The 24,270-nt window shown below is 39.3% G+C and overlaps 3 protein-coding genes and 1 long non-coding RNA gene across 4 annotated transcripts in view; 1 reads left to right on the forward strand and 3 right to left on the reverse strand.

Moving 5' to 3' along the window:
- Nucleotides 1-9,083, reverse strand: part of LOC311289081 (uncharacterized protein) — a gene marked incomplete at its 5' end in the record, with an annotated part of 29,053 nt that extends 19,970 nt beyond the window's left edge. Inside the window, 6 exons of the mRNA XM_084406840.1 lie at nt 8,031-8,114; nt 8,216-8,299; nt 8,401-8,484; nt 8,586-8,669; nt 8,771-8,854; nt 8,956-9,083. Coding sequence (XP_084262966.1) covers nt 8,031-8,114; nt 8,216-8,299; nt 8,401-8,484; nt 8,586-8,669; nt 8,771-8,854; nt 8,956-9,083 — 548 coding nt within the window. The remainder of the gene's footprint in view (nt 1-8,030; nt 8,115-8,215; nt 8,300-8,400; nt 8,485-8,585; nt 8,670-8,770; nt 8,855-8,955) is intronic.
- LOC311289216 (tripartite motif-containing protein 16-like) overlaps nt 1-24,270 on the reverse strand; it is a 696,468-nt gene that overhangs the window by 119,635 nt on the left and 552,563 nt on the right. The window lies entirely within an intron of this gene.
- LOC311289206 (NACHT, LRR and PYD domains-containing protein 3-like) overlaps nt 1-24,270 on the reverse strand; it is a 216,782-nt gene that overhangs the window by 119,560 nt on the left and 72,952 nt on the right. The gene's annotated exons all lie outside the window — the stretch shown is intronic.
- Nucleotides 20,711-23,167, forward strand: LOC311289199. Its single transcript, XR_014627081.1, has 3 exons — nt 20,711-20,966; nt 21,230-21,293; nt 22,720-23,167. It is a non-coding gene; the product is annotated as an uncharacterized lncRNA (long non-coding RNA).

Raw genomic sequence — 24,270 nt, forward strand, 5'->3', positions numbered from 1 at the left:
TTTCTATCTATCTATCTTCAAACTTTTTCTATCTATCTATCTATCTTCAAACTTTTTCTATCTATCTATCTATCTATCTATCTATCTATATATATATATATATATATATATATCTTCAAACTTTTTCTATCTATATATCTATCTATCTATCTTCAAACCTTTTCTATCTATCTATCTATCTATATTCAAACTTTATCTATCTATCTATCTTCAAACTTTTTCTATCTATCTATCTATCTATCTATCTATCTATCTATCTTCAAACTTTTTCTATCTATCTATCTATATCTATCTATCTATCTATCTATCTTCAAACTTTTTCTATCTATATATCTATCTATCTATCTTCAAACCTTTTCTATCTATCTATCTATCTATCTATATTCAAACTTTATCTATCTATCTATCTATCTTCAAACTTTTTCTATCTATCTATCTATCTATCTATCTATCTATCTATCTTCAAACTTTTTCTATCTATCTATCTATCTATCTATCTATCTATCTTCAACCTTTATCTATCTATCTATCTATCTTCAAACTTTTTCTATCTATCTATCTATCTATCTATCTTCAAACTTTTTCTATCTATCTATCTATCTATCTATCTATCTATCTATCTATCTATCCATCTAATGTAGTAATGATATGACGCAGCGCCTGAAAATAGTCCCCAGCTGGGTAACTTCTTCCAACGTGACCGGGACTAAGTTTGTCTAACCTACTAGACCTATTTTCAGGCGCTGCGTCATATCATTACGCCTGCTGCACTCATGGTACAGCCACACAGTTCCTTGATTATTACGCTGGAATGAGAGTAGTTCCTAGTCATATAGGCTTAGAAAATCGCAACTTTTCATTTTCCGTCGATCTTGGTACACGGTTTAACTACAGAAGAGTCAAGTTTTAAATAGAAAAAATATTGAAACTCTTTGGTCATTTTAAAAGAAATGCTACTGGACTCGTCAGAATCAATGATCTATGCTAAGCTATGCTAAAAGTGGTACCGTCAGACCAGGAGATCGGCTGAATGGATTCTAAAACGGTAAAACTCATCTGTTTACCTCTGGGGGAGTTGTAAAATGAGCATATTTCCGAAAAAAGTGGAGTATCCCTTTAACCTGATAAAAGGGTACATTTTAACTTGAACCTAACCTCTCCTATAATGACTTTCTTACCATCTTCTTCTTGCTCAGACGTCTCCATCATAACATGGTCTGAAGTGCAGCCTTGTTTACGTTTCTCAGACAAAGCGACTGTAATGAAAACACAGAAGTCACATGTTCTTTCCAAATTCCCAGTTAGTGTATATTGTTACAACTTTCCAGTGTTAGATGCTCACCCTCTAATCCCAAGTCAATCTCGTCTAGAGATTTTCCTTTGTAAACTGTTGTTCCACATTCAATGGCCATGAGCAATTTGCTCATTTTAGCAAGTTGAAGCGTGTTCTCGGTTAGGCGATAGTATTCTCTATGAATACGGATGTCATGTCCCATAAATTTTGCAACCTGATCCATTTCATGGTCCTTCAAGTTCATTATTTGACAGAGGGTTGCGATGTGTTTTCTCAGTTGGGTAGAGGTCAAGGTCTCAGGATGTTTTGCATTACATTCATTTGCAAATTTTCTTAAGCAGTCTGAGCCTCTTATGTGGCAGTCTGAATTTTGTCTTGCAAAGACATATTTGTTTGTCTCAGAAATGTTATTTTCTTGAGTCCTGTGCTCAATCAGGAAGTCAAGTGATCTTGTCATCTCTCTGGTGAGAAGCACTGGTACTTTTCTGCCTCTTTTGCCTCTTATAACAACTCTAGTGAAGTCCTTACTCAGGTCCTTTTCTAATTTTGAAAGGCACTGCATAACATCCTCATTAAGAGGTTCTGTATTTTTGCTCTCATAAGTCTGAAGTAGCATTTTAGCTGCCTCGCCTTGGCGCCTTCGGTTGAAAAGTATGATTTGGGAAAGAAGAGTTTCACTTAGCATACTGTATGCTTTAGGATCAGGACCCTGCATTAGTTTCTCTCTGGTGTTTTCTTCAGTTGACTTCAAATATTTTTGAAGTGTAATTATGTCTTCAGTTAAAGGAATCATTTCTTTCTTGTTCCATTTGTTTTCCTCTAGGTTTGTCCTAGCACGGTGTGAGATATAGTGGTTCCACTCTGAACTCACTAAACCCAGAAAACTCCTGACTCTGTTCGCAGCAACCTCATTTTCTGCTTTTACATAATTGCCTATAAGTATATCACCAACTGTCTTAAGAGAGTGTCCGAGTTTTACACCGAGAGATGGTCTATCATAGCGGTACTTTGAGTTAGTGTAACCAGATGCCTTTTTTGCGGCATCAACAGCCAATTTAAACATTGGTGGAATTAAGATATCAGTAAGATTTTTCACATTTGGTTTCAGAGACTTTGCAGCAATTACAAATCTCCCCAGTTCTCTCATTTTTTGACTAACATAGCCATCTTTAGATGGATCGCTCCCATGCCTCTCTAATAATCTGTCACCGTACTCACAGATAAGTTCGTCCGATTTTACCTCAAGAGATACCTCGTCATGCATCATCCTGCCAATGATTTTACAACATCTTTGTGTTGTATTTACTTTTATAGGGATGAGACGGGAAGCTGCAGCTTGGACTCTTTTTCTTTTGCGGGAGTTTTCCCGAGGGAGATCATTTCGTGTTTTGCATGAAAGCTCATGTTTCCAAAGCTCACGTTTTCTAAAAAAACCGTAGCAATAATTGCAGGGCAAGTATTCATGAGGGTTTGCTTCTTCAGAAGGTTGTCTATAAGTCACTAATTCACCATTTCCTGTCTGCAAGACGTTAACATTATGGTTGTAGTCACCTTTATATCGAAGCTGATCTAACAACAGACGGCGTTTCTTCGATTTTTTGGGGAAGCATATTGCCTTCGCAACATCCTCTTCTTTGTGGTGCTTTCGCTCTAAATGGCGTGCTATTTTACTTTGGGTTTTTTTACAATAAATACAGAAATGTTTCTTGTCCCATATCCTTCTATCTCCTTTCTGGCATTTCTTTACTGTTATTTTTGTAATACCCTCTTCTTTCTCATCATTTCCTTCATCTGTTGCATGTTCCAGATCATCACCAGAGTCAACGTCGAGCTCATCTTGAGCAAAACTAGTGTTGATCTTGTTTACTTTAATTTCTCTGTCTTTTGGAAAATCTGGACCTTCATCGCTCCAGTCTTCACTGTCCGAGGAGGGTGATGTAGGTATGTATTCACTTCCATTATCCCCGTCTGACTCTGATTCCTCAGTGCTACTGAGACTCTGTCAAAACAAACAATGTGCAATTGTTTTAGTTTGGAACATCTAATCCAATCAGTTGGAAACTTCAGGCCAGTTCCAGTCTTATCTTAAACGACCTTGACATCCTGCAAGTATTCTCCAGTTCAAGACTTTCAGTATCTCTCTGTGTATTCTCAGGCAGCATCTGTGATCAGTGATTACCCTGGAACCCCAAGATCAAGACCAGACCTGTTGTCTCCGCTAGCGAAGCTTCACGTATTCCAGCCTTGTGTCCTAAGTGACTATTTCTGTTTAATGCATACCAGAGACTCTAAGTTCAATGTTATATTCCCTGAGTTTGACCTCTCATGCTTCCTTGCTATCGGGAGTTGCATACAGTGTATATATAAACCTTTGTTACTGTTATCTCTGTGTCCTCGTTCATACAGTGTTGTGACAGAAGACCGGACCACACACCATGCAAGCTCCCTCGGCTTCTGAGATCTCCGCTTCATCCACATCTGATGTCGTTCTGGGACGCCCGTGGCTTAACCAGCACTCGCCCGACATCTGCTGGACATCTGGAGAGGTACGCCATTGGAGTGATTACTGCAAATTGCATTGTCTACGTCCCGTCAAGAAGAACTCAACTACTCCGTCACTATCCACTTCTCCTGCCATCCTGGGTTCAACCTCCATCGAGAGTCCGGCCACAGATGCACCTCCCAAGATTCCGCCAGAATACCGGGCGTTCCAGGACGTGTTTAGCAAGCAACTCGCCACCACTCTTCCACCTCACCGGCCATGGGACTGCGCAATTGACCTGCTGCCTGGGGCCACTCTACCGCATGGGAAAGTTTACCCATTGTCCATCCCGGAGCAGAAGGCCATGGAGGAGTACGTGGAGGAAGCTTTACGCCAAAGATAGATTCGACCATCTACGTCCCCTGCCGCTTCAAGCTTATTCTTCGTCGGGAAAAAAGATGGAGGACTCCGTCCATGTATTGATTATCGCATCCTTAATGCTGCTACAGTCAAATACAGATATCCGTTACCACGGGTGCCTTCTGCTCTTGAACAGCTCCGTTCGGCGAAAATCTTCACCAAACTCGACTTGAGAAGTGCTTACAACCTGGTTCGTATCCGTGAAAGAGACGAGTGGAAGACGGCCTTCATCACTCCTGCGGGGCACTACGAATATAGGGTAATGCCTTTCGGGCTTTCCAACAGTCCAGCGATCTTCCAGGGCTTCATGAATGAGATCTTCCGAGATATGCTCCACCGGTTTGTGATCATCTACATTGATGACATCCTGATCTACTCCTCCAACCTCGATGAACACATCCTACAGGTAAAAGTTCTAAAACGCCTCCGTGAGTACCAGCTATACCTGAAGTTAGAAAAATGTGAATTCCATCAAGAATCCATGCACTTCCTTGGGTATGTAATCCATCCAGATGGCATCTCTATGGATCAAAGTAAAGTGGAAGCTGTGATCAATTGGCCTAAGCCTCAAACCCTGAAAGAGCTGCAACGCTTTCTTGGCTTTGCCAATTTTTATCGCCGGTTCATCCGCGACTACAGTAAGATCTGCGCTCCAGTAACATCCATGGTGAAGAAGGGTACCAAGCAGTTAACCTGGTCTACGGAGGCGTATAAAGCCTTTGAAAATCTCAAAGAAGCCTTCAGTTCTGCTCCTATGTTGAGTCATCCCGATCCAGAACTACCATTCCTAGTGGAAGTGGACGCCTCCACCAATGGAGTTGGAGCAGTTTTATCCCAGCGGCAGGGGACCCCTCCACGACTTCATCCATGCACCTTCTTTTCACGTAAGATGTCCCCGGTGGAGCAGAATTACGATGACGGTAACAGAGAACTCCTGGCCATTAAGTTGGCTCTAGAGGAATGGAGACACTGGTTGGAGGGAGCCAATCATCCGTTCCAAGTGATTACAGATCACCGCAACCTTGAGTATCTCCGGGAAGCCAAGAGATTAAATCCTCGCCAGGCTAGGTGGGCTCTTTTCTTCACACGCTTTAACTTCACGGTTACCTACCGTCCTGGTTCCAAGAATCTCAAAGCAGACGCTCTGTCACGTCTCTATCAATCTGAGACCTCCACTGAGACCAACGAAACTATCCTCCCTCCAACTATGATTGTCAGCCCCATCCAGTGGAACATCGACGAACTCATAGCCGACGCCACCCTTGCCGAACCTGCTCCGCCGGGGGGTCCTGAGGTGAAGATATTTGTACCCACCAATCTCCGTCTTCCCCTCATGGACTCTGTACACACCTCTCCGGGATCTGGACACCCAGGCAGCCAACAAACCCTCTCACTCCTTTAACAGCGCTACTGGTGGCCCAGCATGGCTCAGGATACCTCCCGATACATGCAGGGATGCACCGCTTGTGCTATGGCCAAAGTACCCCGACGTCTCCCAGAAGGGAAGCTCATGCCACTACCCCTTCCGAACAGACCCTGGTCCCATCTAGCCGTGGATTTCGTCACCGATCTGCCATCATCCGACTCCAAGATCTGCATTCTAGTAGTCGTTGACCGATTTTCCAAGTCCTGTAAACTGATATCCCTCTCCGGCCTTCCCACAGCCTTCAAGACAGCAGAAATGTTATTTACCGAGATCTTCCGCCATTTCGGAATACCGGAGGATATTGTATCGGATCGGGGACCACAGTTCATATCAAGAGTCTGGAAATCATTCTTCAAACTTCTGGGGGTATCAGTCAGCTTGACGTCGGGGTACCATCCACAATCTAACGGTCAAGCGGAACGTAAGATCCAGGAGATCGGGAGGTACCTGAGGACCTACTGCCATGAAGCACAGGACCGCTGGAACCAGTACCTCCCATGGGCAGAGTATGCCCAGAACTCTCTACGTCAAACATCCACAGGGCTGACGCCGTTCCAGTGCGTTCTAGGGTATCATCCACCTCTGTTTCCTTGGACAGGAGAACCATCGGACGTTCCAGCGGTCCAACACTGGTTCACTGAGAGTGAGAGGGTCTGGGACTCAGCCCATGTCCATCTACAGGGGGCAGTCCGGAGGTTCCAACAGCAGGCCGACGCTCGTCGTAGAGCCACACCCCACTGTACCCCTGGCCAGCTGGTGTGGCTCTCCACCAGGGATATTCGCCTCCGGCTGCCCTCCAATAAGCTGAGTCCCAGGTTTATAGGTTCATTTGCGGTACTGAGGCAGGTCAATGAAGTCACGTATCGGCTCGCACTACCCCGTCATTACAGGATTGCACCCACTTTTCATGTGTCACTGTTAAAACCTTACACTGCACCTCTCTCTTCCCCTTCCACAGAAGCTGATGCTGGTAAAGTGCCGCCTCCTCCTCCTCCAGTGGACCTCACAGATGAAGCCGTGTATCAGGTCCACACCATTCTGGATTCCCGACGACGGGGGGGCCAACTGCAGTATCTCGTGGACTGGGAGGGGTTCGGACCGGAGGAGCGCTGTTGGGTACACCGGGACGACATCTTAGACCCCACGCTCCTCCAAGACTTTCACCGCGAACACCCGGATCGTCCAGCCCCCCGTCCTAGGGGTCGCCCTCGTCGTCGGGGTGTACGGCCCTCAGGAGCTGGCCGTGGAGGAGGGGGTACTGTCACGTTATCTCTGTGTCCTCGTTCATACAGTGTTGTGACAGAAATAATGAACAAAACTCCTTTGTTTTATTGTTAATTTTCTCTCTCTAAAAATGTCATGTTGACTTAAATGTTGTTTTAAAAGGGATCATGAACTGACTTTTTAATTTTTTTATATTGTTGTCTGAGGTCCACTTGTGTTGGTTTTTACATTAAAAAAAATCATGATAATAGGCTGATTTAAAAAATAAATAAAATTTAAATAGGGGTGCTCTAAAATTTGAGACTATGAAATCTACATTGGGTATTTCCAAGATCATGTTCTCTGCAGTCATGTTGTAAACGACTATACTATAGATTTAAGGCCAGCCTAACTGATACTATTCTGTTAGAACAATGGTATGCTTTGAGATGTTTCGATAAATAAAAAGAGAATTTCTCAATAGCTATGTTTCCATCCACCTATTTTTATGCACATTTTGGGATATCGCATCAAAAACTGCTAAATGGAAATGGCAAGATGCGCATAAATTCTAAAAATGCGCATAAAAAACTTATGCGCTTGTTTGAGTTGGATAAATTTTCTATCCGATACGAAAACATGCGCATAAACTACGATGGAAATGCATTTACCGAATAAATTCCTTGATGCGCATAAAAAAAAAATCACGTGACTTTGCGCGACGCAACAGCATAACTGTACTACTAACCAGCGGAAACATCTTGTTGCAAAGCATCTGAAATGCTGTTTTGGTCATTCAGAAGTCTGTGGTCAAAGATTCTCGGTATATTTCCCTCCTAGAACTGTCTTACATGACTGCGTTCCCAAACAGCAGCATCTGCCTCCGAAAGCAAGACAACATGTTTATTGCGTTTCATCTGCAAGCACTGAGACACAAATAATATATTATATACGTAAATTATTATATATGGTGGTTTCTCCTATGTTTCTTAGTGATTTTTTTAGCGGCAGTTTATCAGGAAGTGGCGATTATGTCGACTCACTGGATGGAAACGGTGCTTTATTCGCAAATGTTTTATGCGATAGTGCAATTTTGCGCATAAGTTAAATTCGCAACTCTGGATGGAAACATAGCTACTGACATCCATATTGTGTCTCTATTAGACACCATTACAGCTCAATGAAATCCCAGTTGAAAGGCTTACCTGGTCATCTCCTTCTCCTCTCTCTGTTCGGCCTGTACTATGTTGCTCTCTCTTTCTCCGTTTAACTGGATCGCCCTCTGATGCCTGTAAGTACAACCACTATGTAATAAACTGTCACTGACATCCATATTGTGTCTCTATTAGACACCATTACAGCTCAATGAAATCCCAGTTGAAACGCTTACCTGGTCATCTCCTTCTCCTCTCTCTGTTCGGCCTGTACTATGTTGCTCTCTCTTTCTCCGTTTAACTGGATCGCCCTCTGATGCCTGTAAGTACAACCACTATGTAATAAACTGTCACTGACATCCATATTGTGTCTCTATTAGACACCATTACAGCTCAATGAAATCCCAGTTGAAACGCTTACCTGGTCATCTCCTTCTCCTCTCTCTGTTCGGCCTGTACTATGTTGCTCTCTCTTTCTCCGTTTAACTGGATCGCCCTCTGATGCCTGTAAGTACAACCACTATGTAATAAACTGTCACTGACATCCATATTGTGGCTCTATTAGACACCATTACAGCTCAATGAAATCCCAGTTGAAACGCTTACCTGGTCATCTCCTTCTCCTCTCTCTGTTCGGCCTGTACTATGTTGCTCTCTCTTTCTCCGTTTAACTGGATCGCCCTCTGATGCCTGTAAGTACAACCACTATGTAATAAACTGTCACTGACATCCATATTGTGTCTCTATTAGACACCATTACAGCTCAATGAAATCCCAGTTGAAACGCTTACCTGGTCATCTCCTTCTCCTCTCTCTGTTCGGCCTGTACTATGTTGCTCTCTCTTTCTCCGTTTAACTGGATCGCCCTCTGATGCCTGTAAGTACAACCACTATGTAATAAACTGTCACTGACATCCATATTGTGGCTCTATTAGACACCATTACAGCTCAATGAAATCCCAGTTGAAACGCTTACCTGGTCATCTCCTTCTCCTCTCTCTGTTCGGCCTGTACTATGTTGCTCTCTCTTTCTCCGTTTAACTGGATCGCCCTCTGATGCCTGTAAGTACAACCACTATGTAATAAACTGTCACTGACATCCATATTGTGGCTCTATTAGCAGTGGTGGAGGAAGTACTGAATCTCAGTACTTAAGTAAAAGTACAAATAAACAGAGACATATTTACTTTAGTAAAAGTAAAAGTACCACAATGAAAACCCTACTTAAGTAAAAAGTACCTGATTTTAAATGTACTTAAACCCCCAGAGGTCGGCGGTATCGCCGGCGATACCAGCTCGCTTTTTTTTTTATCAGTGTAAAAGAAACTCATAAATACTCTGTTGACTTTGATTTTCCATAGGAGTTTCATACATCAATCGATTCTGTTAAATGTGTATTATTTTTGTGTATACTCACAATAAAAACAAAGTGTTGTGTTTTTTGCCAAATAAAGAAAAATAAACACGAAGCGAGTTCTGCCTTCTCTCTGTCCGTGTAGTCCATTCTGAAACGCGTCCGAAAATGAACTAACTCAGCGAATACTCAGTCAAACAGGCATACAGACACACAGGCATGAAGCTTGAATTCTCTTCTTTTAAATGAAGTAATTTATATAAAAAAACAAATATTCTCAGTTCATGTAATCTGTAAGAAAAGAGCGAGATGTCAGTCGTTCTCATCTCATCTAATTACTTGTAATGTGACTCCACCCTCGGAGAGCGCGCGCTATTCAAACGCAAATGACTGAGCAATCCGTGCAAACTGTGAACGCCCCCATATCAGCTCGAGAAAACAAGCTGAATCAGATCATTGTACAAATTCACAGAATTACTAAAAAGTAAAAAATATTTTGCCACCTAAAAGTTAAAGATTTTTTTGTGTCACGTCCATTACGGATTTGACTAGTATTTTTCTAATGTCTGGACTTCTTTATTAAAGGAGAACTCCAGTCAATTTTAACATTGAGCTCATTTTTTTGTAAATTTGGAGTGCTGTCAGTACAGAGAACAACGACAAAAATCTGTGTTGCCTACACCGTGTTATCCTCTTTTTAAAATTTGCACCCTGTTGACTTCAATGGGGCAAGTTTTAAACCTGCTTTTAGCCTCTTAACATCCTTGATGTGTCATTACAAGTGCACAGGTCATGTGAGTGATTCCTTCAGAGTGAACATGGTGAATCTGACTGCAGTAGATGTGAAAGATATGAATAAAAATGAAGTTTATTCTGCCAGCGCACATACCTGTATTTACATCCTGTTTTCGGTCGAAGTCCATAGTAGTCGATTGTCGAGTTCTCCACTGTTACTTAGTTACCTATGATCACGCGTGTGAACTCGACAATCAACTACTATGGACTTCGACCGAAAACAGGAAATAAATACAGGTATGAGCGCTGGCCGAATTAGCTTCATTTTTATTCATATCTTTCACATCTACTGCAGTCAGATTCACCCGCGTTCACTCTGAAGGAATCACTCACATGACCTGTGCACTTGTAATGACACATCAAGGATGTTAAGAGGCTAAAAGCAGGTTTAAAACTTGCCCCATTGAAGTCAACAGGGTGCAAATTTTAAAAAGAGGATAACATGGTATAGGCAACACGTTTTTTGTCGTAGTTCTCTGTATTGACAGCACTCCAAATTTACAAAAAAATGAGCTCAATGTTAAAATTGACCGGAGTTCTCCTTTAATAAAAAAGTCCAGACATTAGAAAAATACTAGTCGAATCCGTAATGGACGTGACACAAAAAAATCTTACATTTAATTTTTTTATAAGGAGCTGTTTTTGTTTTATGTCAAGTCAGGGTTCCTGCAGGTTTCAGTTAGTCAAATTTAAGACCTTTTTAAGACATTTTAAGACCATAAAGATTGAAATTTAAGACCTACATGACGCATTGCCAAAAAAATATTAAAATCAAAGAATTCATTTTATTTCAATGAATTCAGTAATTGAAAAAGCATTAACTTAATTTACAGATAAAGCAATCACATTAGTAACCTTCCAGACCCAACAACGCGTGTCAGAGAAAATAACAGAATCAGATTTCTGTTTTTTTTATAGAAAATTGTACTTTGCATATTATAGGCCTATACTGTAAAAAACACATAATTAGTTGATTTTAGTTGATCATAACTAGAGATGAAATGGCATGAATATTTAATTTAATTATTATAGTGCCAAAAATGATCACTGTTATCACAGAATCCTGTTCAAAAAGTACTAATACTACACAATGAAATCAATTCACCAAGTTTTATGTCGAAAAACAGCAAATAACAAATAAAATTAGCATCAATACGCACTAACATAAACATTAAAATAATACGATTAAAAATGCTAGCCAGATTTTAAGTGTCTTGCAACATGTTATATACTAACATGTACAAGTTCAAATAGTTGACAAAAAGTCAAGTATCTTTTTTTATAAAAAGATAAACCTCACATATTTCAGACTTTAATTTATCTTTTTTGACTCATTCTTTTTATAAAAAATGATTTAGTGACATTTACAATACACTTTAGCTTATCTTTTATTATTAATAGTAAAATTCGGTCCGATTTTCCCGTGGCGTCTGTCGTTGCTATGCAACTCCACAATGACAAAAAAGTTTTAGTGGCTAATGGATTTCCGCCGCCGAAAAACACTTGCTGTAGCTCTGTTACAAGATTTATTTACGGAGAAGAGAAAAACACCCGTAGTGTTTGGGTGCACCCGCATCCTTCATGTCTTTTTTCATGTCGCTGCGCCTGGAAAAAAAAACGAGCGCGTCGCTTCAATTATAAGCGTGCTTACCGCGCGCCTACATTTGAATGAGCTTGAGCGCGAAAAAGACGCGATATGTGAACTGCCTCTTGGCTAGCGACTTCGATACTTTTTTGCTACTTTGTAATAACTTTCTGCGGCCAGCGTTTCTGGAAATGAACGAGGGTAAAATCTTTTTTAAGACCTGACTAAATGAAATTTAAGACCGCGGATGAAAATCTGGCTGTTTTTAAGACGTTTTAAGGCCTTAAATTTAAAGTTCAGAATTTAAGACATTTTAAGACTTTTTAAGACCCCGCGGGAACCCTGCAAGTATAGCTCCATCATTGCCCAAAGTAAAAAAATTATCATACTTTATGATGTTAGTTTTAATAATAAATAAATAAATGAAAAAGGTAAATCAAGGAAATTTCTCTGGCATTTCTTTCCTTTTGCTGTATTGAAAACGTACCGAACCGGGACACCAGTGTATGGTATCGAACCAAACCGTGAATTTTGTGGACCCCTATTATTCATATATAAATTTTTAGATTCCTAGATTTATTTGTTGCACTTTTTTATATAGTTATATTGTAAAACTAAAATACCTTTTATAAAATAATTCTATCAATTCATACAGAGCTAGTATGAATTGCAGCTGTATAGATATACACACAGGTATCGGATTAGTACTCGGTATCGGCCGATACCCTGAGTCCAGGTATCGGAATCGGTATATGGAAGGAAAAAAGGGTATCGGAACATCTCTACTTTTAGGTGGCAAAATATTTTTTACTTTTTAGTAATTCTGTGAATTTCACTGCGCAAACCAAAAGTAATATACCCACCGGATGAAGAAGGGTTGGCTCTCCACAGAACTTAAAATATTCATTTTATTTTTTGTGTTCACATTTATGAGGAAAAAACAATGTTACGCACGTGTCAGTTCTCTGTTACGCACGTGAGCGCTCTGAAAGCGGCACTAAAATACTGCTTTAAAACGTTCACAGAGACCTCAGAAGCCCTTCTTTAAAGTGAATTTCGTTTCGTATTAATTGTATCTTAATTTTAATCAATGTTTCATCAACCAAATTGCCTGGATTAAATAAATAAGTAAATATAGCAGAAAATAGATCAGGACACGGAGGCACGGGCGCTTGAACTGGTGAAACTCATGAACCGAAACTCAGGTCTGTACTTGCCTCACAGACCTGAGACGTATATATACTGTATATATAGAAAGCTTGAAATGTGTACTTTTAAACAGAACAATTCAAAACGAATAGAAAACAGACTGTTCTCTGCATGTAATCCGTATGAAATGTGCATTTCTCTCTGGCATGTTCACTGCAAAGATCGCGCGTCAGCATCAATTAAAATGTCTTCTTGTTATATTTTACATAGGCTATTCATAATCATTACTTTTGCCGGTTCTTTGTGACAGCTTTTAGGTGCTTTATTGGCAGCGCCACAGTTACATGTTACATGAACGCGTCAGCACCGAAAACATGGAGATTTTTTTCAATCCCTGTTTTGGCAAGGGGAAAACTGATCAGAAAATGTAACGAAAATGTAACGAAACGTAGAAATGTATGGAGTAGAAAGTATAATAATTGCTGCAAAAAGTAACGAAGTAAAAGTCAAAAGTATGCACTATTGATTGTACTTAAGTAAAGCACAGAAACGTGAAAAATGTACTTAAGTAAAGTAACAAAGTATTTTTACTTTGTTACATTCCACCACTGTCTATTAGACACCATTACAGCTCAATGAAATCCCAGTTGAAACGCTTACCTGGTCATCTCCTTCTCCTCTCTCTGTTCGGCCTGTACTATGTTGCTCTCTCTTTCTCCGTTTAACTGGATCGCCCTCTGATGCCTGTAAGTACAACCACTATGTAATAAACTGTCACTGACATCCATATTGTGTCTCTATTAGACACCATTACAGCTCAATGAAATCCCAGTTGAAACGCTTACCTGGTCATCTCCTTCTCCTCTCTCTGTTCGGCCTGTACTATGTTGCTCTCTCTTTCTCCGTTTAACTGGATTGCTCTCTGATGCCTGTAAGTACAACCACTATGTAATAAACTGTCACTGACATCCATATTGTGGCTCTATTAGACACCATTACAGCTCAATGAAATCCCAGTTGAAACGCTTACCTGGTCATCTCCTTCTCCTCTCTCTGTTCGGCCTGTACTATGTTGCTCTCTCTTTCTCCGTTTAACTGGATTGCTCTCTGATGCCTGTAAGTACAACCACTATGTAATAAACTGTCACTGACATCCATATTTTTCTTTTTTGTCTTGCACATGGGATACAGTTGGTTTTACACATATGCAATTAATAACAAAATGTGGTAAGGACAATTTTAGGTAATAGGAAAAGTAAATTATGCACATGCCTTTGCTCTGTCCCTGGGGACCCTTTATTACTTGTACTAATAAATCTCAAATTTAAACTATAAATTAGAGCACAGCAGGAATAACATTTTCTTTGTCTATAACTTCGACTTTACTATTTGCATGTCAATTTAACATCGATTTCATTACATACATGTGTGCAACGTCATGCAATCCTACTTTGTGTTTATTATTGAGTTGTTGGTGCAATGGAGTGCATTGTATTAAAGGGTAAGTTCACCCAAAAATGAAAATTCTGTAAATAATTACTCACCGTCATGTCGTTGGACTCATTATTGTTCTTTGCTTCTATTATCTGTGAAACAAACAATTATCATTAAGCAAGATCACCACTAATAAAGTCATCAATTAATTAAAATTGCAATGGTATACTTGAATTTATGAATTGTACATAGTTGATGAAACTGAAATGCATTACAAATTACTAGTATCCATAAAGATATTGTAACTTGAGTGAATGTGTTTAATCCAGGATATTTTGGCTAATTGCTCTAACAAATTAGCCTAAAAGGTCAGTTAAAATGCTAAGAAAAATCAGTTTGGCCTGAAGTAGACCTAAACCTATCAGATAAAGTAAATTAGACTGACACATACTGTGTTTCTCCATTACAAACCAGCTTCACTCAAGAGTTAACCTGACATTACACTGATCTGATCAATACACACAAGGAAAGTCAAATTCAGTAACTTGACAAGAGCTGTTCAAGCACTATTTTTTCCTTTTCAATGATTAAATGTTTTGTTCTTCTGAGAAAACAAACAGGTCGAGTTTTCTAGCAATTTACTGACTAAGTTATTACTTTCAGATGACTCAATGATGAGGATAATATTTTCTAGCAGCTCTAATCAGATTAGAACTAAAATCTTAATGAAATTATTAATGGTTTAGTCTGTATGGTAACAGGAATTATCTAAAAATATCCAGTTTACTTTTCTAAGATCAATTTTCAAATGTCTGTGTGCCAAACAGTGCAAACACCTGAATAAATGATTCAAAGAATAATCTGTTTATGATATCAAAACTGCATAAAGCATCAACCCCTAAAAACAGAGTAGTTACTATAACGTTAGGCATTTAACTTATGCTTAAGAAATGACTTGAATATAAATTGATCCTCAAAATGGTTGGCAAATAAGAAATAAGATTAAAGAGTTTAATTCGATCATTTTAACGGTTGCTCCTGACGGCTAGGCCAGACTCCAGAAACAGCTCAAATACTTGCAGTAAAATGTTGAAATATGTCTTACCTGTGTTTTTTCTTGCTGTGGCTGTTCGTACATCTTCATCCTCGCGGTAACGTTAGCTCTGTCGTCGTGACGATCATCCATCACCTCGCTCTGTCTGTCTGGTCAGGGTTGATTGACAGCTACCCAACCCCCATCCCAAAGCGCGCGCGCCACTCTAGCTGTAGGGACTTTTTCACTGAATGTTTCGACTCAAAATGGAGTCAATATTGCTCGATTAATAGTCAATCTTGGCACAAATAAAACAAAAATAGGGTTTTAGGGAGAGGTTAACATACTCTTTAAAACAAAGTTGGAAATTGTAATAGATGTAGGTGATTATTCTCTGTCATCTATGTTACAGGACGAATTAGTGTGAAGTAGCTAAAACTGGTTTGTATTAATTAGTAGAGCATAAGATGTGTGTCTCCCCTCCCCCACACCTGTGTGCGCCTCCTCCCCTACCCCACTCTCAACTTCTCTCAGAGGCACAGGCCTGGCCTCAACTCAGCCAGAGACAATTGACTCAGCCTAACACACCTTTACAATAGTGATGGGATTTATGGCTCTTTGAGGGGATCCAGATCTTGGCGATCCGTTCCTTTCAAAGAGCCGTTCAAAAGATCGGCTCTTTTGGCTCTTTTTTATTTAGTCAGTTTTAAGAAGCCAGCTTGGGGGCATCTCAGTTTATCCTGGAAATAATCACTGGGAGGAATGATGAGGTGAGATTTGTAGTCAAATAATTAAAACTCAGATATCACACACCAATATCTGAGTTTGAATTATTCTGAAATATTGATTATTACCTCATTTGTCATGTGTGGACTATATTCCATAGGGTTTCACAACATCCCTCTGCTTAGACAGTGACATCACTATTTTGGATTTACCTTTAGTACAAAGTGTGTGTATGTGTAAAGCTACGTTGACTTATGTTATTCATACAATACCTACTCACAAATAAACATCAAAAACAAAGCCGGCTGCAATGAATTTCTGTGCAAAACAGCTTTTACTACAAACACTTCCACACAAGAACATTGTTATCACACACATTATTTTGATAGAAAACAAAAAATATTTAAAGTTTTAAATATATACTGTAGATTAAATTAGAATAAATAAAATGGAGATGTCTACATGACACTGGCACGTTTTTTTTTTTTTTTTTTTTTTTTTTAACTGGAGTAAGCATGTGACGGCAGCGTGCACAAGTCATGGCTCTGCTCCTACCCAATGACAGAGGCACGCAGGGTTTTTTTCCACTGGAGTACTCACGTGAAGGATGCATGCACAACTATCATCATGCTGTTAGGCAGTAGCACCCCTGCGCTGGGTGCGCCCCTCCCCCTATAACTGTTCTGTCTCGCGGAGGAGCTAATTTGTGTGCATCTGTGTGAAACACGCATAGGAAAAAAAGAACGACAGAAAGAACGGCTCCACTCCAGCCGCGACTCGGCTCCCATCGTTTATGTTTATGAGCCGTTCAAGGCTTGATTTATCTAAATCATTCAAGATTATTTCAATAAAATGAAATAGTAACATGGTAGAGGCCGGGGATACATTACTTTTGATTGTAGAACATGGCATACATGTGACAAATAAATACTCAGGACCACAGGAATGTTGTTTAATAATATTTCATCTTCCACGAAGTATCAACAGGATGAGAAGGAATAAGAACAATTATACATGTCAAAAAGACCACAAACTGGATGTGCCTGAGATTAGCTTAAGCAACTTATTGGCACTGGGTCTGGGAAATGGGTGGTACTTTTTCAATCATTATTTCTGTATTCAGTATCAATCAGTATTTCTGGACACAAATTTTGCTTTGGCAGCCCTCCTTTTTCATCACCCAAGATCACATTGCCTAAAAGAAAGATATACATTTATGTTTATATGTCATTTAAACAGCAGCAAAATAGAAATTCCCACCCATTAACTAGCCATACAAATACTTTGATAACTTATTTAGCATATTTTATACTGTGTAGTAAGTAGCAATACATGGTTTCATGCAGCAGTCCTTGACAGTCATAGCAAACATCACACTGATGGCTACAATACGGTTTCATAGACAAAAATGCATACCTTGTAGATGAGAGGTGAGTACAATAAATAGCTCTAGAATCTGTCTTACTGGGTGCTGACATGAAAGTAAACATTGGGTTCAATGTCTCTTTAAAGCATACTTCAATCAAAAGTTATTTTAGGATTACTTGTTATCTTTCGCCTTATTGGGACAGTATTGGACTCACAGACAACGTGTGTATCTGAAATGTACAGCACTGTAAAATATGCAAGTACTGAGTTTATTTTTGACATGGTTTCTAATAATGTCACAGGCCTTAGGTTCTTTACAAACCCCTGTAAATTTGTGACTCTTTTCTTAAAATCTTTGTTGAACAAATGTCTGCCCTTCCATCTTCTTCAAACACATCCTCTGAGCATGACCCTATGTTCTTCCTATGAGCCTCAGTTAGAGCCCGTATCAATCTCCTCCCAAGCACATCTGACCCATGATTTGTCCCTCTCATTAGCCTAAGGAAGGCTTTGATACTGTTGGACCTTGTGTTTTGTGACTGTTGTCTGGTTATGGGTTAGGGTTAGGGTTAGGGTTGGGGTAAGGGGTTAGGGATCTCTTACCTAGCTGAGCTTCTTCACGTTCAACGTCCAGCTGAGGGCTGAGATCAGCCAATGTGCTTCAAAAACCAGCTCATGGGAAACAGGATTGCATTGGTTAGAGAGGCACACTCAATCAAAGCTGAAAAGATTGCAAACAAATGAAAAATAGAAGAAAAGCCTTACCTTTGCTCTAGCCATGGTGTTAGCAAACGGCTTGATGACGTAATTTCCTCATGTGACTCAACTGTTTTTTATCTTCCTCAACAGGACTACACAGATTTCAGTAACAGGGTTGTGCGCATGTTGTAGGACACAACTTTAGTGCATAATTGCAGTTATTTAAAACATGTTGATGCTCAAACTATTTTGACAAAGACATTAGACAATATTAAACCAGAAAAAAATAGATTAAAAAGTCATTTAAACTGTTATATTTGATATGTAAGTTGGTCATCAAGAATGGGAAAAGAGAAAAATGCCATTTTAGGGGGCTATTTGATATTTTAGATAATATTTTGGAACCACTTTTTCTACCATGATATTTATATTTAGTCTCAGGACAAGTATAGTATACACCACAAGTGCATGTTTTAGGATTTTCCGTATGGATTATTTGAAATGTAATGTGTGGGACAGAAAATGTCCTCTTGTTCTAGCATGTGCCTATCGTCCTCACTCAGAAAGGGCCCTATCAGCAGCACCATTAAGATGAGTTCACACAGGTGCCCCTAGTAGAGGAACCACAAGTGAACTTCAGCACATTAGCCATGGACATGTTCTACTAACTTTGACAATTTGAACTTGAAAAAATTCTAGTTTGTTGCCATTTAGAGGGGTATGTTCACGTAACAGTCTGATGTATTTATTTTAGTGCACAATATCTCTTTAGAGTTGTGTTAAATGTGTTTTTCTACAGAGCAAATACCAGTTTATCTAGCATTTTATGAAAAACCTTATGAACATCATGGAAGTTTGCTGATAGGATAACTGTCCAAATAATTTGTGTGGCCACTGTAAATTAATGAGAGAGGTTAAGGGACAGAGACGATAGTTGGTCAAAGATTAAAAGCTACAGTTGGGACAGCAGCTGAATACACCCAGAAAAGGATTAATAAAAACATGGAATAGGTCATGCACACAGACAGGTCAATCAAAAACTGGGTAAGAAATACTTCACTGTGAAACATAATGCACTGTTACTTAGTTCATATTACTCTGTTGACATTATTCATTTTGACTGAGTTGTCAGTATGTTCTGTCATGTACCTGTACTAAAATCATAGCAAGTTCTCTTACTGTATGTAGCAGGGCTATGAAGTTTGTGAGTGAGATTACATCTGTCAGGGGAGGAGACACAGGTTTTCCACTCCATTCACTCACGTTTTTCCTACAGTCAAATTTAACCTGTTGTTCATCATAATTGACCAGCGCAAGTAGAACTGATGCCTCTTGTCGACTCAAGGGCCTGTTCTTTGGCTGTTCTACTTCATTCTCCCTGTTCAGAAGTACGAGCTGGTTGTGCCTGTGGTGATGAACATCCATTTGGTTGACCACTCGTTTTTAAACCTAAACACGGGGCTGCTCCACTTAATACAGTAAAATTTTAAATAAATATAAAATAATGAAAATATATCTCTAGTCCTTTCCTTAGTTCCAGCTAGCCATAGCTACGCTAAAGCTTCTGGTTGCAAAGAAGTTGGAGAGTTTTTGACTGAATCATTAATCATTTTGCACCAAATTTGGCTAAATCCCCATATCAGCTCTCACTATCTTGGATCACAGGTAACTGATTTCGTCCAGGAAATCAAAATCCTAAAAAATGAAGGGCTTCAAGGGTGTAGTTTTGGTTTGAACATTGCGGGGTTGATATTTGAGACGTTTAGCAGGATTTAATGGACACGCTCCCTTGTGAGATGTATTTGTTAGCTTGTTTATTTAATTTAATAACCTAACTGCATGTATTTTATATTATTTAAACACCTAAAACCTGATCTCTCTGACAGAATTACACTAAAAGAACTTTACTTAAAATCTTCTTATATTGCAAATGTTAATTCCCTGCAATCTGCCAGTTTTTCCCTAATATCTGTCGTTATTAGCTGGATACATTTTACACATGGGGAAAACAAATTGTTTAATTGATCATTCATTAAGCTGCAGACTTTAAAGCTCTTGTCGATTGTAATTTCAATTTGGTATTATGAAACATTAAGTTACATAGCCCAGGATAGCTATTTCTTATAATTTTTTACCAATAGCTTTTGTTACAATAAGGAGGTTAGATTATTGATGGCTCCTTATAACCATGGTAGCCTAAGGCCAATGTTAACTTTTTTTCTTTATCTGTAGAATTTATGAAAAATAGCAGCCTTCAAAAAGAAACTATAGTAGGCTACACAGCATGCCACAGTTGTAATGTAAATCGTAAGGGAAAAACAAATCCTCTTTAATAAACAAATAATATATTATAAATTCTAAAACAAGTTATTCAATATTTACAACAATACATACAATAGTTCGTGATAAATTCTAGTAAAGATGGTCATAAGTAGTTTAGAAAGCTTTTTAATTTGAGTTGGTGTAGGCTGTAGGGTGACGTTTTCTCAGTTTCTGCGTGCAGCACGTAATTTACCCAGAAACAACGAATTCTCGTTTCTGATTGGCTGGTAGGTGGTATTTAACCCTGTATAACTCGACAGGAAACTTCCCTCGACATGCAGATGCATCGTCTATTAATTGTATATAGATAGACAAGTTTTCCCTTACTCTGCGTGGGAAAGAAAAGGTGTGGCGTGTGAACTGGTTGAAATGCGTGTTTCTCACGCTGAATGCGTGAATGCCCTGAGTAGGTTGAAAGGGTATTTCATCTGCGCATGCGCCTCAGACGATTGCGGGCAGCACGCGGCCGTGCGCACCGTTTAAACGGACTTTGGACTTCTTGTTTAATGTGGTCGAACAGAGGTAAGTTATTTACTTTGATATATTGTAAGTATGTAAAGGAAAATACTGTAATTATAATGATTAAAGTTTTTTCTGGTGGCCATTAAAGTTAAATAAACATTTTGAAATTCTGAAGGAATTTATTTGTGAGAAAGACCAACTGTATTTATGTTGCACATTGACTGAATATTGAATATAAATGAAAGAGTATGTGATATGGTGGGGACATGTGAGTTATATAGTTAACCATGTTTTTTAATATTGCCATAATTTTGCCATTTCAGGCGAATTCAAGCAGATAAGGCCTCCGTGGGACATTTCGCGTTTTTCTTTCCTGTGGTCGAACGGGTAATTAATTTTTTTTTTTTTTAAAGCCTAATAAATGTTGAAATTGATAGCTTTCAACTATTCTGTAATATTAAATTGTCTATCAATAATGTTTAAAATAAACCAGTAGCTGTATTACTATTATGATTCTGGCCTTCATATACTAATATACTAATTTGGAGAGTAACTGTGAAATTATTGCAAGAAAAAGTTTGTGAACCCTTTGCAGAATCTATGAAAATGTGAATCATTTTAACAAAAGAGAATTCAAAATGCGTGTTATATTTTTTATTTAGTACTGTCCTGAATAAGGTATTTTACATAAAAGATGTTTACATATAGTCAATTTGAACAAATAGCTGAATTTATTAAAATGACCCTGATCAAAAGTTTATGAACCCTTGATTCTGAATCCTGGTGTGTCGTTCCCTGGATGATCCACAGCTGTTTTATTGCTTTGTGATGGTTGTCCTGAACAGTTAAACTGCTCAATGTTCTTCAGAAAAATCCTCCAGCTCCTGTAAACTTTTGGGTTTCCAGCATCTTTTGCCTATTTGAACCATTTCCAGCAGTGACTGTATGATTCTGAGATCCATCTTTTCACACTGAGGACGACTGAGGGACTCAAACACAACTATTAAAAAAGCTTCAAACATTCACTGATGCTCCAGAAAGAAACAAGACACATGAAGAGCCAGGGGGTGAACACTTTTGAACAGGATGAGGGCCAATTTTTTTTAATTTTGTTTAAATATATGTATTTTTTCCATTTAGTACTGCCCTTCAGAAGCAACAGAAGATACTGACATGTTTCCATGAAAACAAATACATTACAATTTACCTTGATCCTCAAATCAAAAGTGTTCACCCCTGACTCAATGCGTCGTGTTTCCTTCTGGAGCGTCAGTGAATGTTTCAACCTTTTTTAATAGTTGTGTTTGAGTCCTTCAATCCATCTCAGAATCATACAGTATATTCTGGAAAGGGTTCAAATAGGCAGAAGATGCTGGAAACCCGAACAGTTTGCAGGAGCTGGAGGATTTTTCTGAAGAACATTGAGCAGTTTAACTGTTGAGGACGAACAAGGGACTCATGAACAACCATCACAAAACACAAAAACAGCTGTGGATCATCCAGGGAACGACACAGTGTTAACAATCAAGGGTTCATACACTTTTGAACAGGATCATTAAAAAAAATCTTGCCACAGTAGTGTTGCAGCTCTTGTTTAACAAGTTGCCAAACCTTTTGCACAGTACTGTGTGAATAAAGTTATTTTGAGCACTTTTCATTCCAGGCATAGACAGTGCTATTTAAAATACTGTAGAGGTTACTATTATGTGACGGGGTAAAGCCAGCTCTTCTGAATAAACAGGCTTTGGTGTGCTTTCTGAGCTGGTGATCATGGATCGGTGCAGAAAATCCTCACTCTGCTGTTCATTTGTAGGACACCAGCACATACGAGGACTTCTCTCCGGTTGATACCTGGAACTACCCAGCTGCACCTCCAGACGGTGTCCATCTCAATTACTCTTGAAGACGTTACCCAAAGGCTCACTCTTTTGTTTGGACTCAAGTATGCATTTTATATAGACTACTCTGCAGGTATGAGGAAGACATTTTAATTTGTGTAGAAGGTGGCCAGTATCTGTGTCTTTTACAGCAGCGGCAGAACCTTCAGTTTTAATGTGAAAGGTGCTTTCTCCACTTAATTAAAGGGGCTTGTTGTAGCTTTGAATACCATTGTAGTTTTTCTGAAAACATTGAAGTTTTTTTTGTTTTGTTCAGATTATGGAAGTACAGTTTTGTACAGTACAATTTTGTATTTAAGGATTGTATTAGTAGCCTACAATTTGTGAAAAATTTGAAAGAAATTAATAAAATGAGATTACATCAAATCAGTCCCAAGTGAATTATGCTATATGTGAATATATATATATATATATATATATATACAGTGAGGAAAATAAGTATTTGAACACCCTGCTATTTTGCAAGTTCTCCCACTTAGAAATCATGGAGGGGTCTGAAATTGTCATCGTAGGTGCATGTCCACTGTGAAAGACATAATCTAAAAAAAAAAATCCAGAAATCACAATGTATGATTTTTTAACTATTTATTTGTATAATACAGCTGCAAATAAGTATTTGAACACCTGAGAAAATCAATGTTAATATTTGGTACAGTAGCCTTTGTTTGCAATTACAGAGGTCAAACGTTTCCTGTAGTTTTTCACCAGGTTTGCACACACTGCAGGAGGGATTTTGGCCCACTCCTCCACACAGATCTTCTCTAGATCAGTCAGGTTTCTGGGCTGTCGCTGAGAAACACGGCGTTTGAGCTCCCTCCAAAGATTCTCTATTGGGTTTAGGTCTGGAGACTGGCTAGGCCACGCCAGAACCTTGATATGCTTCTTACAGAGCCACTCCTTGGTTATCCTGGCTGTGTGCTTCGGGTCATTGTCATGTTGGAAGACCCAGCCTCGACCCATCTTCAATGCTCTAACTGAGGGAAGGAGGTTGTTCCCCAAAATCTCGCAATACATGGCCCCGGTCATCCTCTCCTTAATACAGTGCAGTCGCCCTGTCCCATGTGCAGAAAAACACCCCCAAAGCATGATGCTACCACCCCCATGCTTCACAGTAGGGATGGTGTTCTTGGGATGGTACTCATCATTCTTCTTCCTCCAAACACGTTTAGTGGAATTATGACCAAAAAGTTCTATTTTGATCTCATCTGACCACATGACTTTCTCCCATGACTCCTCTGGATCATCCAAATGGTCATTGGCAAACTTAAGACGGGCCTTGACATGTGCTGGTTTAAGCAGGGGAACCTTCCGTGCCATGCATGATTTCAAACCATGACGTCTTAGTGTATTACCAACAGTAACCTCGGAAACGGTGGTCCCAGCTCTTTTCAGGTCATTGACCAGCTCCTCCCGTGTAGTTCTGGGCTGATTTCTCACCTTTCTTAGGATCATTGAGACCCCACGAG

This window comes from Rutilus rutilus (genome assembly GCF_951802725.1).
Source record: "Rutilus rutilus genome assembly, chromosome: 4".
Lineage (NCBI taxonomy): Eukaryota > Metazoa > Chordata > Actinopteri > Cypriniformes > Leuciscidae > Rutilus > Rutilus rutilus.